This window comes from Ranitomeya variabilis, chromosome 3 (assembly GCF_051348905.1).
Source record: "Ranitomeya variabilis isolate aRanVar5 chromosome 3, aRanVar5.hap1, whole genome shotgun sequence".
NCBI classification, from domain to species: domain Eukaryota; kingdom Metazoa; phylum Chordata; class Amphibia; order Anura; family Dendrobatidae; genus Ranitomeya; species Ranitomeya variabilis.
The window spans coordinates 208,015,564-208,030,180 of record NC_135234.1 but is presented as its reverse complement, the minus strand read 5'-3'; the positions used below and the strand labels follow the sequence as shown (position 1 = coordinate 208,030,180).

General features: G+C 45.6%; 1 protein-coding gene and 2 non-coding genes across 3 annotated transcripts in view; 1 reads left to right on the top strand and 2 right to left on the bottom strand.

Annotated features, from left to right (window-relative positions):
* The window catches only part of MDM4 (MDM4 regulator of p53), a 49,376-nt gene extending 41,369 nt beyond the window's left edge, over positions 1–8,007 (bottom strand). The window contains exons 1-3 of the mRNA XM_077295053.1: positions 7,875–8,007; positions 5,242–5,346; positions 2,392–2,466 (exon numbers count right to left, since the gene is read on the bottom strand). Of these exons, the coding sequence (XP_077151168.1) occupies positions 2,392–2,466; positions 5,242–5,316 (150 nt within the window). The 5' untranslated portion in view covers positions 5,317–5,346; positions 7,875–8,007. The remainder of the gene's footprint in view (positions 1–2,391; positions 2,467–5,241; positions 5,347–7,874) is intronic.
* A 314-nt stretch (positions 8,008–8,321) lies between these two features.
* Positions 8,322–8,394, top strand: TRNAK-UUU (transfer RNA lysine (anticodon UUU)). The gene has a single exon. It is a non-coding gene; the product is annotated as a tRNA-Lys (tRNA).
* Positions 8,395–8,691: 297 nt separating this feature from the next.
* On the bottom strand, positions 8,692–8,764 carry TRNAK-UUU (transfer RNA lysine (anticodon UUU)). Its single transcript has one exon. It is a non-coding gene; the product is annotated as a tRNA-Lys (tRNA).
* Between the last annotated feature and the right edge of the window lie 5,853 nt (positions 8,765–14,617).

Sequence of the window (14,617 nt, the reverse complement as noted above, 5' to 3'; positions counted from 1 at the left end):
CAAAGAGTTTGTATGTTCTCTCAGTGTTTGCGTGGGTTTCCTCCGGGTACTCCGGTTACCTCCCTCATTCCAAAGACATACTGATAGGGAATCTAGATTGTGAGCCCCATCGGGGACAGCGATAATGTGTGCAAAACTGTAAAGCGCTGTGGAATATGTTAGCGCTATATAAAAATAAAATTATTATATAATGCTCCATACAGTTCTTTATGGCCCAATAGATACTCCATATAACAATGTGCCGCATATAATGCTCCATACAGTTCATTATGGCCCCATAGATGCTCCACATAATGTGCCACATAACGCTGCTGCTGCAATAAAAAAAAAATAAAAATAAATATGACATACTCACCTCTCGTCGCTGCCCGCTGCTCTTCAGCGTCCCGTCTCTCCGCACTGACTGTTCAGGAAGAGGGCGGTGCGCAAACTAATACGTCATCGCGCCCTCAGACCTGAACAGTCACTGCAGAGAACGAGGAAGACAGGGCGACGGTGGAACGAGGTTGGTGAATATGAAACACTCACCTGTCCCGGCGCGGTCCCTGGCAGCTTCTCCAGGACAGATGGTCTCCGGCGCCTTCTTCCTCTGTTCAGCGGTCACATGGTACTGCTCATTACAGTAATATGTGGCTCCACCCCTATGGGAGTGGAGTCCATATTCATTACTTTAATGAGCGGTGCCACGTGACAGGGGAAGATGCTGCCGGCGCCGGAGACCATGGGACATGCAGGGACTGCGTCAGGAGCAGGTGAGTATGCGACTGTCGTCGCTCCCCCTCACCTGCCGACCATGACTCGAGTATAAGCCGAGAGGGGTACTTTCAGCCCATTTTTTTGGGCTGACAATCGGCTTATACTCGAGTATATAAAGTATATTTATTCCTCATCACCCTACAACACTATATAACTGGAGCATCCATATATTAGGTAAAACAGCCCACTACAATGACAAAAGCCACTAAACTCATGTGGGTCTGCTAGGACTAAGTAGCTATGCCATTTTGATCAAAGTAAGCTTATTTAAAAATTGAAGAGGCACTCATCGAAAAAGTGCTCATTGAGAAGACAGAGTCACACACCTGTTCTGTCTTCTACCCAGCTGTGTGACACCCAAAGACCTCACCTGCTCCTCGTAGACTGCAGGATCAGTAATCCAGTGATGTAAGCATACAATGGTTCAGGTATGGGATTCATGTCTGGAGAAAGGGCAGGCTTCTCCATCTGAGATACTTCCAAGTCTCCAGCAGCCATTCCCAAAGCTGGAGCATTGTCATCCATGAGGATGAAATTAGGCCTATGTTGTTTGTGCAAAGGCACACTGACTGGATTAATGGTATTATTCAAGTAGTAAGGGCTTATCAGAGTACAAAATGTAGGGAAGCTTTGTATTGAATAGGCAACCTGCTCACACTAACACCACCACCAAAGGCTCGTCTGGTGACAATACTGGCTGACGCATTGCGCTCTACTTGACGTCTCCAACACTCGCGGCCATCATTGCTGCTCAGTGGGAACAGACTTTAATCAGTGAAGAACACGGAGTCCCACTGGTCCCTAGTCCAGTATAATGCTCCCTGGTGATGATGCCTGTGCCTTGCAGGTTATATAGCACGCAGATCACGCTGATGTAAGCGGTTTTGAAAGGTCTGATGTGACACTTGGATGCCTATCACTTCCCTTAAATGTGCCTGGAGATCTGTTGCATTCATCACCAGGTGCCAAAGAGCATTGTTCACAAAGTGGTCATCAGTGTGGGATGTGGCCACAGAACGTCCACTTCTCTGCCTTTCTGTGATTGTCAGTCTCTGTTACAACCTGCTGATGACACCGATACTGTAAGCTCAGTGGCCACTTACATTTGAGAACATCCTGCTTGAATCCTCATAATGGCGAGGTACTGTTGATCAATTGTTAGGAGTCGACTTGGCCTCATGATGTCAAAATGTGAACAGTATGATGCGGAGGACTGTTTAATACCAATTATAATTGAACCCCAGAATTTATTGGCCGATTCATGGATCAAATACCTGTTCTGCATAGCAAGTAGTGCAAAACGTACTGAAACATTGAACAGTTGGACACGTGCATTCAAAAATTTATAGATGGTGACATTAAGTTCCCCTGAAAGGTTTGAGTGCACTATGGGTGCATCCTGAAATGTCGCCAGAAAGACAAATAAACCTAAATTTGATTACAGCAGTGTGTGTGGAGATTGAGCTTTTCTATATATCACTTAGATAAGTAAAAATATTAAATGCAATTCTCACAGAAACCAAATCATGTCAAATAAAAAAAAAAACAAAAAAAAAACTAAACTATTTTGTGAAAGAAAATGCACTTACAAGCCAAGCCATGAAGGATAGAAGTAACGTAGATAGAACAGCTCACCTGTTTTAGGGTAAATGTATCTCCCTTTGCCCCTGCTGTGTGTAGTAGCTTCAGTAGAGCTGGCTCTGGACGTACCTAGAACAGGCAAAAAGAATGGAAATCCAGAAAGATTACAAAATAATAGTATTTGTAGGTCAACTCTTAGGGTTCACTCACATCTGCGTATAAAAATCGGCGAGTGCAATCTAAGGCGGGAAAAGGAAAAAAAAAAAATTGCATTGCACTTGCAACAAGGCTATGCTATTAGGCAATGTTCATGTGCAAGTTTTTCTTTACCTGGAATTGGGGCGAGGAAAAATTTGCAGTATGCTGGGTATAGCAGCGTAAACCGGCCAAGACTCACCAATGAAAGTCAATGGGTGCGAGAAAAAAAAAACCCATACGGAACACGCACCATGTGTGTACCATCGAATCTTTACGCACCCATCTCATAGGAAACCCGACATTTCATCAGCCAAGTAGTGTAAATTCACAGCGTGACCCGTCAGAATAGGACATATAGAAACAGGTCAGTGATATATACAATTAGTGCAGTGCGTGTGTAGATTATTGTACATGTATTTAGCGAATAATAAAAAATAAAAAAATATCGTGAGGTCCACTTTATTTTTATTAACCAGCTGAGGGAAAGCAGACGGCTGGTCTTAATAGTTTGGGAAGGGTGCAACAGATATGGAACTTCCCAGGCTATTAATATAAGCTCACAGCTGTACACTTAGCCTTTACCGGTTATTAAATAGAAAACAAAGTGGGGTCACTCCTATTGATAACCAGCAAAGGCTAAGCAGGCAGCTGTGGGCTGATATTAAAAGGCTGGGAAGGGGCCATGAATATTGGCCCCCTACCAGACTATCAAGATCAGCCCTCAGCATCCATTAGATTTCATAAGAACGTCTGTCCCCCAATTAAGTTTAAAAAAAAAATCTAAGGGTATGTGCACATGGCGTCATTAAAGCAGGTCCGCTCCATAACATGTAAAAAAAAAAAAAAAAAGACTGAACATTTGCACTGTACTGTGTAAACGAAAAAAAACACAACAACTTGCTGTGCATATTTTCTGTCTTTTAAACTCTGCTTAACCATTTCAGGTTTCTAAAGACAGTGGTTAAAGGTGACTGGTTCATTCTTCAGGTGGCTTGCGTTTGGGAAGACAGTCATCTTAGGGTACATTACCACGGTCAGTAATTGGCAGCACTTTGGATGTAGCACAAGTCCACTGCGTCCAAGCACTGCCAGCTTTTGAACACAGGTGATTCCGCATGTGTTAACCGTGCAGAATCACCACATCCAATACATTGTACAGGTAAAATTTATCTTGCGGAGACTCACATCTCCGCAAGATAAATTGACATGCTGCGGTCTGGAAAGACGCGACGCATGTCCGTCTCCACAGGTAAGCCACGGGCGTCTGTGCACAAATAGTGGACATGGGATTTCTTGAAATCCCATCCACTATGCTGTAACATCTGGACGCAGCGGCCAACCCGCAGCTTTTACTGACTGTGGGAACGTACCCATATATGTACATTTTAGTGGAACTGTAACATTCAACTATTTGCTCTAAAAATTAGCAAAAAACGTAAAAACAAGAATAAAAAGCACGTTGCTTTTCCATAAAACTCACAAAACATGTGCTATTTTGAAGAATTTGATGAAAAACACCAAAACATTTTTATAAAATTAATCAGTCACAGTGTTTTTCTTTAAATAAATATGTTTCCCGGTTGAATTCTTAATTTATAGAAAATGTTTCACCTAAAACATTAAAGGCATATTACAAAGTGCACAAATCTGTGGTTGGGGGTCTGCCCAACAGGACCCCCTACTACTGGAGAAGCCAGCAAAGTTATATTAGATATATATTAATGTGGTAAAAAAACAAGGTTATGTGACCATTATTTGGTAAGTACTACCCAGATCCTTCTGCACTTTTGGGAGACTGGTGTCTACAGGCTGGGATGAAGACACAGTTTGGCCATACAAAGTTTTAATTATATTTATTTTTGCATACTGAATGGTAAGTAAAAAACAAAGTTACGTATATATATTTATCAGTATCATAATTATGGACCCAATGACTTCATCAAAACCCTGACTTATCCAGTTACACCAAGAGATATCAAGATAACACGTTTCAGAAGTACACAAAAAAGTAACAATTTAATTGGCTGCTTCTTTTAGCATGTAGAACACTGATGGAAACCATTTAGGTGGAGCCATTGGCATGCATCAGTTGTCAATTCCGACATTTGTGCACTACAAACTCCCTTCTTACTGTGCAATATTCTTCCCCATGCATAGTGACAGTGCGTTCCCTCGCCGGCTCTAATTAAAAGTGGTGAGCCGGTAACAGAGCACACTGTCAGAACGAGCGATCAGAGACCAGTGCTACCCGTGAAACAGATGTCACCTTGGAGGAGCGGGGCTGGCCTCGGCTCACTGGTTTATCGCCTTACAATGCGCACTGACAGTGTGCTCTTTTGCCAGCTCATCACTACTAATTACAGCTGATGAGGGAACACACTGTCACTGTGCATTAAAAAGAATATTGCAGTGCGACAAGATCCTACTTTGCAGCCTCTTGATCCCTGATTTAGTCCCGTTTGAGTATTCCAGCTTGAACTGGGAACAAAGCGTCAAAATGGAAATAGGTAAAAAGAAAAATAGATTAGAGAGAAGAGTAAGGACTATTTAATTAAAATATATTTTTTTTAAAATGTGTTAAAATAGAGACATTTAGGATGAAAAATCAATATTCGGTACAGCCCATCCTTTTAATGTCTTAATAATCATATTTGTCACTTCAAAATCTAACAGTAGGTCTTTCCATGATGAGCTGTTCTTGCATACCGCATTTCCCTCGGAGTCCTGTAGGTTTGAGGGGTTCAGTCCCAGCAGCTCCTGCGAGGAGGTAGAAGTTGACATGTTGGCAGTGTCAGAGCTGTGTGTGACGAACTACAGAAGAGGGAAAACGAAAGGAAAAAAAAATAAACCACAAGCACGCAACACAGGAAAGACAGATGAACACAAGTATTGCTGTTAGTTAGGGACTGTCCTGCCCAACACTGATGACCAGGTAGATGGCTGAAGTAATGAGAAGTACTGCTAGGTGGGTGATCTGAGGGACGCTCCCTGGGCATGCCAATGCACACATTTCTATCCAATATTGCAACATCATGGCATAAATGCCATTTATCAGAGGTGGACCTCTGACCTCGTGCTATAATGAATATAGTTACAGATACAGTATGCACATAAAGGGCGAATGCTCAAGTATTTAGGGCTACGTTATCTATGAAATCTGATTTCTTACACATTTTTTCAAGCTATAGGCCGGGTTCCCACTGCAGCGGAAAAACACAACAGTCCTGTGTGTCACTGCTGCCTTTCCACCGCTTCCCTGAGCGATCACTAAGGATAGGTCAACACTAACATTGGATACAATGGTTTCCAGTGGTGTCACCGTGCGATGTGCTGTGACACAGACAAAGGTTTCTAATTGTGTTGGAATTCCTGTAGTAAGACACTTGGCGATCACATCAAACCAAGTGGCACATGTATGGCCTATAGCTGGCCACAGGCGAACACTCAGCAGGGCATGCTTGTGTTTTCAATTGTGATAGTGGAGGAGTCGCTGACAGACACCTCTGGTGATGGATCATCTTCACTGAGAACAAAAGGATCAGATGTGCTCTAGTCCAACAGCGCGCCCCTTCTCTTCCCAGACATCTGCCATCGCAAAAATGCAGGAAACCCCCATACATTGGTCTACTGGTTACATCATAATTCTACGGCATATGACCACATTAACCCTCCGTCAGGGGCAACTGATCTGACAGGCGCAGCTCACTTAGTTTCATTTCTCTATTTTCAGTGGTTTGTCTGGGAAACACCATCCTCCCAGTACCTTCCTAACTTTAAAGGCTGTGTGAAACCTGAGAAGCCTCTTGTGCTGCAGAGCTGCAGGAGATCAGATATCAGTGTTTCGGCTTCTCAGGCTCATTGCCCCTGAACGCGTCACACATTTGACGATTAGAATTTGCTGTTTTTATTCATCCCAATTGTTTTTTTAGCTTGTTTTATGAATAGCTAGTGCTAAATTTGTGGATTTGTCATAAAAGGTTTTGTTAGAAATAAGACTGTGCTTCTCAGGCACATTGCGCCCTAACACATATTCTCTCTCTTGCTTCAGCTTTTCTTCTGAAATGGAGAGGAGAATATTTGACTTGTCCAATGCCCTTCATGTTGAGCAAGTGCAAAATATACTAATTGATGATGAGACAGACCCCTTACAGCTAGAAGATTTAGGGGAAGAAAGTGACTGATTCAGAAGATGATGTGGAAGAATGTCCAGACGTGTCTGATACAGGTCAAGATGGAGAGAGTGAGGAGGATGCTCCAGACATAGAAACATATTACTTTTCTGGTTATTAAACATTTTTTTTTACACCTGATTATATGTATTCTCATTTATTACATTCCTATTAAGGTAACTGATCACTTTTAGAGCATTGACATTTTAAAAAAAGGAAAATATAGCCAATTTTCTAGCCTGTGCCGGACAGGCGCAATGCCCCTAAACTCGTTATGAAACATATTGCCCCTGACGGAGGGTTAAGGGAGCACTACGTGGCAATACAACCATAAAAGTCGCATCCTTGTCCTATTACATAAAGACTGTGGCAAGGTGTCAGTCTTCAAAATTACATTGGGTGTAATGAAGAGCCATCAACGGGCTGTGCGGAACCTTCATGTGAAGTGCTTATTATTAGGTCAGCAGGATCATAATGGTGGGGCACCGAACGGGGCCTTAGGGCGGGTTCACATGCAGTGTTTATGCCAAGAAACAAAACACAGAGGTTCTGAACCGCTCACTGAGGGGCCTGTGAGACCACATGGCACTGCGGTGACTATACTGCCCACGGGGGGGTCCCAGCAGCCCCCGCACTGCCCACGGGGGGGTCCCAGCAGCCCCCCCCACTGCCCACGGGGGGGTCCCAGCAGCCCCCCCCCACTGCCCACGGGGGGGTCCCAGCAGCCCCCCCCCCACTGCCCACGGGGGGGTCCCAGCAGCCCCCCACACTGCCCACGGGGGGGTCCCAGCAGCCCCCCCCACTGCCCACGGGGGGGTCCCAGCAGCCCCCCCCACTGCCCACGGGGGGGTCCCAGCAGCCCCCCCCCACTGCCCACGGGGGGGGTCCCAGCAGCCCCCCCCCACTGCCCACGTGGGGGTCCCAGCAGCCCCCGCACTGCCCACGGGGAGGGTCCAAGGTGCAGTTGGGGAGAATGTCCGGCGAACATACTGATAAATCCCCCGGAGGCCTCCAGCCCGTGACGTAGCACCCACGTCCCAGTATAGAGTGGGCCGCTCCGGACCTGCTGCTCTGACACCACGAGGAGCCCCTGTGAGCGCAGACCTGGCCCCGCTGCCCCCCGTGTCACGTGCTGGCCAGGGGCCAATGCTCGCGGCATTCACGTCTCACCCTATATTCGGCCTATGGCATCCTGGCCGACACGCCTCGCCTCCGCAGCCACCACTAAGGACGACTAGGCGCCATATTTCGGGAATTCACCGCTTCCGGTTCACGTAATAGGGTGTCACTTTCCATTTCCGGTTCTGAAAAAAAAAGAGGCTGGGTGATAACGGACTGCATAAAGCGGAAGTGGTCACCATAGAGAAGCCGTAGGGTAGTATAGAGGGGCGGCACTTTCTGTACTGGCGGGATCTGGGATTATAGCGCTGGAGGGTGGCCGCGGTTTGTGGCGTCACTGCACGTCACAGAGGAGACGGGTCTAGTGCAATGTATAGTGCTGCTCCAATTATTTAGAATGTCTCCAGCATGTGCTGTGAGGAAGAGATCAATAGCGATACGGGCGGACAGGTGGACTGACGTGAAGAAAGAATATGGAGTATTGGGTGTTGACCACGAGCCCGGATAGCTCAGTCGGTAGAGCATCAGACTTTTAATCTGAGGGTCCAGGGTTCAAGTCCCTGTTCGGGCGGCTCGTTCATTTTTTTTCCTTTTTCGCATTTCATCCAAATTCCTATATATTTGTAGCAATGATGTGTGACGTGCTGGGGAAGTATTCCTAGTCATGTCTTTTGTCACAGAGCACAGAGTGCTCCTACTGCAGCCTAATATCGGCACAGAGTGCTAGGACTGCAGCCTAATATCAGGGCACAGAGTGCTAGGACTGCAGCCTAATATCAGGGCACAGAGTGCTGGGACTGCAGCCTAATATTTCACTCTGTCTTATACAAGAACATTTATTTAAAAAAAAAAAAAAAATCGTGAGCGCCGCCCGAACAGGGACTTGAACCCTGGACCCTCAGATTAAAAGTCTGATGCTCTACCGACTGAGCTATCCGGGCGCTCATTGGTAACACTGGGACTTTCCAGAGGATGATTATAACAGTAAGGAATGAGGAGCCGAAAATTAGCCATTGGCAGATAGGCAGAGGCACAGCGCTGCTGTCTGCAGGACATGTGGCTATGCGCACACTTGCGTTTTTTGCAATCCGTCGTTTGGGAAAAAAAAAGGATCCTGCAAATATGCCCGCATGATCCGTTTTTTTCCCATAGAGTTGTATTAGGCTACTTTCACACTAGCGTTCTCTGCACCGCACAATGGGGGCAGCGGATGCATTTTTCCAGCGCATCCGCTGCCCCAGTGTGAGGTGCGTGGAGGTGGGGGCGGAGTTCCGGCCGCGCATGCGCGGTCGGAAAAAGCGGACCGTCGGCAGCAAAAAACGTTACATGTAGCGTTTTTTGCAGCCGACGGTCCGCCACAACACGGCGCAACCATCGCACAACGGTTGCGACGTGTGTCAATTCGTCGCAATGCGTCGTTAATGTTAGTCTATGGACAAAAAACGCATCCTGCAAGCACTTTTGCAGGATGCGTTTTTTTACCAAAACGACGCATTGCGACGGAGGACAAAAAACGCTAGTGTGAAAGTAGCCTTAGAGCCGGATTGTGCCTGATGGCCAGACGTTTCATCCATTTTTTTCAGGATCTGTCCAAATAGTCGTTTCCAGTGGACGGAGAAAACGTCCACTGCAACTTTTTTTGTCCGGCGGAAAAAAACGCACAGTGACGGAATCGGCCAAAAACACATGAAACGGAGGTGTGAAGCAATGAATCCGGCGCCCGAATCCGGTTTTCAAAGCATTTCCCATACAAATCATTCTCTCTCTCTCATCCATGCGCATTAAAGAAGGACGGATCCAGCTAAATAACCGATCCAGCGCATCAATTTTTCCCAAATTGCGCCGGATCTGTTTTTTTACAAATTGGCCAGATTTAGCCTGAAAACAAAAAACTGATGTGTGAAACTAGTCTAAGGCTACTTTCATACTAGCGTCGGGCTCGGCCCGTCGCTGTGCGTCGGGCCGAGGTTCCCGACGCTAGCGTTGTCTCCGCCGTACAACGGGGGCAGCGGATGCATTTTTCCAGCGCATCCGCTGCCCCATTGTGAGGTGCGGGGAAGTGCGGGGAGGTGGGGGCGGACCGTCGTGAGCAAAAAACGTTACATGTAGCGTTTTTTGCTCCCGACGGTCCGCCACTGCACGACGCATCCGTCGCACGACGGGTGCGACGTGTGGCAATCCGTCACAATGCGTCGCTTAATGTTAATCAATGGTGAAAAAACGCATCCTGCAAACACTTTTGCAGGATGCGTTTTTTCGGCAAAACGACGCATTGTGACCGAATGCAGTTAACGCTAGTGTGAAAGTAGCCTTAGCCTATGCGCACACGTTGTGGAAAGTCCTGTGGATTTTTCCGGACTGATTTTGGTAAATCCGCAGGTAAACCACACTGCGGATTACTTGCGGATTACCTGCGGAATTACCACAGATTTACCGCAGTTTTTGTGCGGATTCCACCTGCGGTTTTACACCTGCGGATTCCTATTATGGAGCAGGTGTAAACCGCTGTGGAATTCGCACAAAGAATTGACATGCTGCGGAATAAACAATGCTACGTTTCCTCCCGTTTTTTTCTGCAGCATGTGCACTGCGGATTTTGTTTTCCATAGGTTTACATGGTACTGTAAACTCAGGGAAAACTGCTGCGAATCCGCAGCAAAATCTGCAGCGTGTGCACATAGCCTTAGCTATGTGCCTACGTTGCGGATTAGTGTGCGGATTTTTCCGCACCATTTTTGAAAAATCTGCAGGCAAAACGCCCTGCCTTTTACCTGCAGATTTCCTGCGTTTTTGTGCGGATTCCACCTGTGGTTTTACACCTGCAGATTCCTATTATGGAGCAGGTGTAAAACGCTGCGGAATCCGCACAAAGGATTGACATGCTGCGGAAAATAAACCGCTACGTTTCCTCACGTTTTTTCCGTAGCATGTGTACTGCAGATTTGGTTTTCCATAGGTTTACATGGTACTGTACAACGCATGGAAAACTGCTGCGGATCCGCAACGGCCAATCCGCAACATGTGCACACAGCCTATATGGTGTCTAATATTAACGGATTTCGTTTTTTTCCTCATCCCTTTGTCCAAATGCCGTAACTATTTTATTTTTCCCACACCATAGCCATATAAGGTCTTATTTTTAGGACAATGACACCATTGATTTTACTGGAAAACACCATATTATGAGCTGTAGCTTTTTAATTTTTTGGCCAAATGCGCGTATCCGGGCTTGTTTTTTGCGGGACAGTTTGGCATTTTCATTTATACCATTTTTTTTTTTTTTTGCATATGACTTTTTGATCCTTTTGTATTCACTTTTTGTGAGTTGCTATGATGAAAAGGCGACATTTTGCGCATTTTTTTATTTTATTTTGTTTATTTTGCCTTACAGAATAAATAACGTGCCAGTTTTATACAGCAGGTCATTCCGGACATGGCGATACCAATTATGTGTAAATTTTTTTGTTTAATTTTGTTTTATCACAAACACTGCATTTTGCGTGGTGAAACAGGTTTTCATAATTTGTGTAGTCTTTTTTTGTGTTTTTTTACCTTTTTACATATTTTATTTTGTTTTGTTTTTTCACTTTTTTTCCTTAGTCCCACTGTGGGACATGTATAATATTTATTATTATTATTATTATTATTTATATAGCACCATTAATTCCATGGTGCTATATATGAGAAAAGGGGTTATGTACAGGGTTATAGATATCGTTTACAGTAAACAAATTTACAATGACTGACTGGTGTAGAGGGGAGAGGACCCTGTCCTTGCGGACTTACATTCTACGGGATAATGGGGAAGAGACAGAAGGTCGGGGGAGCAGCAGCTCTGGTGATGGTGAGGCGGCAGCTCTGGCGGTGGTGAGGTAGCAGCTCGGGTGGTTGGTGAGGCGGCAGCTCTGGTGGTGGTGAGGCGGCAGCTCTGGTGGTGGTGAGGCGGCAGCTCTGGCGTTGGTGACGCGGCAGCTCTGGTGGTGGTGAGGCGGCAGCTCAGGTGGTGGTGAGGTAGCAGCTCGGGTGGTTGGTGAGGCGGCAGAATGGTTATTGCAGGCTGTAGGCTTTCCTAAAGAGATGGGTTTTCAGGTTCCGTCTGAAGGATCTGAGGGTGGTGGATAATCGGACGTGTTGAGGTGTGGAATTCCAGAGGATGGGGGATATTCGGGAGAAATCTTAGAGGCGGTTGTGTGAGGAACAAATAAGTGTGGAGGAGAGAAGGAGGTCTTGGGAGGACCGGAGATTACGTGAGGGAAGATATCGGGAGATTAGTTCAGAGATATAGGGAGGAGACAGATTGTGGAAGGCTTTGTAGATCAGTGTAAGGGCTCATTTCCACTGGCGAGGAAAACGGACGAGTGCAATCCGATAAAAAATCGGATTGCACTCGGACCAATGTTATTCAATAGGTGTCTTTTCATTTGCGATTTTTTTCTTGGCCGAAATCGGACTGAGAAAAAAATCGCAGCTTGCTGCGATTTGCTGCGAGTCTCGGACGAGACTCGCCAATGCAAGTCAATGGGTGCGAGAAAAAAATCGCACAGCACTCGCACCATGCGAGTTCTGTCCGATTTTTACGCACCGGTGTCCTTTGAAAAGCCGGCAATTCAGCGCGGTGTACAGTAAAATCACACTGACAGGTTAGAATAGAGTAGATATATGCACATAGAATGTGTGTATATACATATATATATGTCAGTGAGACACCTATATATGTATATTTATATTTAATGCAGCGCTAGATAGCATAAAAGCCGCTAATTCAATTGCCGGCTTTTGCTCTCTCCTTCACAAACCCGACATGATATGAGACATGGTTTACATACAGTAAACCATCTCATATCCCCTTTTTTTTTGCATATTCCACACTACTAATGTTAGTAGTGTGTATGTGCAAAATTTGGCCGCTGTAGCTGCTCAAATAAAGGGTTAAATGGCGGAAAAAATTGGCGTGGGCTCCCGCGCAATTTTCTCCGCCAGAATGGTAAAGCCAGTGACTGAGGGCAGATATTAATAGCCTAGAGAGGGTCCATGGTTATTGGCCCCCCCGTGGCTAAAAACATCTGCCCCCAGCCACCCCAGAAAAGGCACATCTGGAAGATGCGCCTATTCTGGCACTTGGCCACTCTCTTCCCACTCCCTGTAGTGGTGGGATATGGGGTAATGAAGGGTTAATGCCACCTTGCTATTGGAAGGTGACATTAAGCCAGATTAATAATGGAGAGGCGTCAATTATGACACCTATCCATTATTAATCCAATTGTTGGAAAGGGTTAAAAAACACACACACACATGATTTAAAAGTAGTTTAATGAAATAAACACAGCGGTTGTTGTAATAATTTATTGTTCTCTCAATCCATCAGGAACACCCTCGCTTGGAAAAATAATAAACGCACAAGATACATACCTTCTGGTGAACCGTCTCGTCCCACGAAGTAATCCATCTGAAGGGGTTAACTAATATTACAGGCAGAGCTGCGATAAACCACTCGCTCGTGCCTGTAATCCCCGGGTGCTGAAAGGAAAGCAGGATCTATACTTACATTCAGTCGCGGTGAGGCGCCCTCTGGTGGATGTTCTCATGAACTGCAGCCTGGGAACTTTTTCCCACGCTCCAGGTCATATGAGGACATCCACCAGGGGGCGCATCACCGCGACTGAAGGAAATGTAGGTCAATGACCTACATTTCATTCATTCGCTGGGGAATTACAAGCACGAGCACCGCTGCATTTAGCAGGGCTCCTGCCTGTAATATTAGTTAACCCCTTCAGATGGATTACTTTGTGGGACGAGACGGTTCACCAGAAGGTATGTATCTTGTGCGTTTATTATTTTTCAAAGCGAGGGTTTCCTAATGGATTGAGAGAACAATAAATTATTACAACAACCGCTGTGTTTATTTCATTAAACTACTTTTAAATCATGTGTGTGTGTGTTTTTTAACCCTTTCCAACAATTGGATTAATAATGGATAGGTGTCATAATTGACGCCTCTCCATTATTAATCTGGCTTAATGTCACCTTACAATAGCAAGGTGGCATTAACCCTTCATTACCCCATATCCCACCGCTACAGGGAGTGGGAAGAGAGTGGCCAAGTGCCAGAATAGGCGCATCTTACAGATGTGCCTTTTCTGGGGTGGCTGGGGGCAGATGTTTGTAGCCACGGGGGGGCCAATAACCATGGACCCTCTCCTGGCTATTAATATCTGCCCTCAGTCACTGGCTTTACCATTCTGGCGGAGAAAATTGCGCGGGAGCCCACGCCAATTTTTTCCGCCATTTAACCCTTTATTTGAGCAGCTACAGCGGCCAAATTTTGCACATACACACTACTAACATTAGTAGTGTGGAATATGCAAAAAAAAAGGGGATATGAGATGGTTTACTGTATGTAAACCATGTCTCATATCATGTCGGGTTTGTGAAGGAGAGAGCAAAAGCCGGCAATTGAATTAGCGGCTTTTATGCTATCTAGCGCTGCATTAAATATAAATATACATATATAGGTGTCTCACTGACATATATATATGTATATACACACATTCTATGTGCATATATCTACTCTATTCTAACCTGTCAGTGTGATTTTACTGTACACGGCGCTGATTTGCCGGCTTTTCAAAGGACACTGGTGCGTAAAAATCGGACAGCAATACGGATGTCATACTGATGTCATACGGATGATGCGATTAAAAATCGCATTGCACTCGCATTGCACTTGCATGACAATCGCATACGTTACATCCGTTTTTTCGGTCCAGATTACGGACCGATTTGTCTCTCGGCAG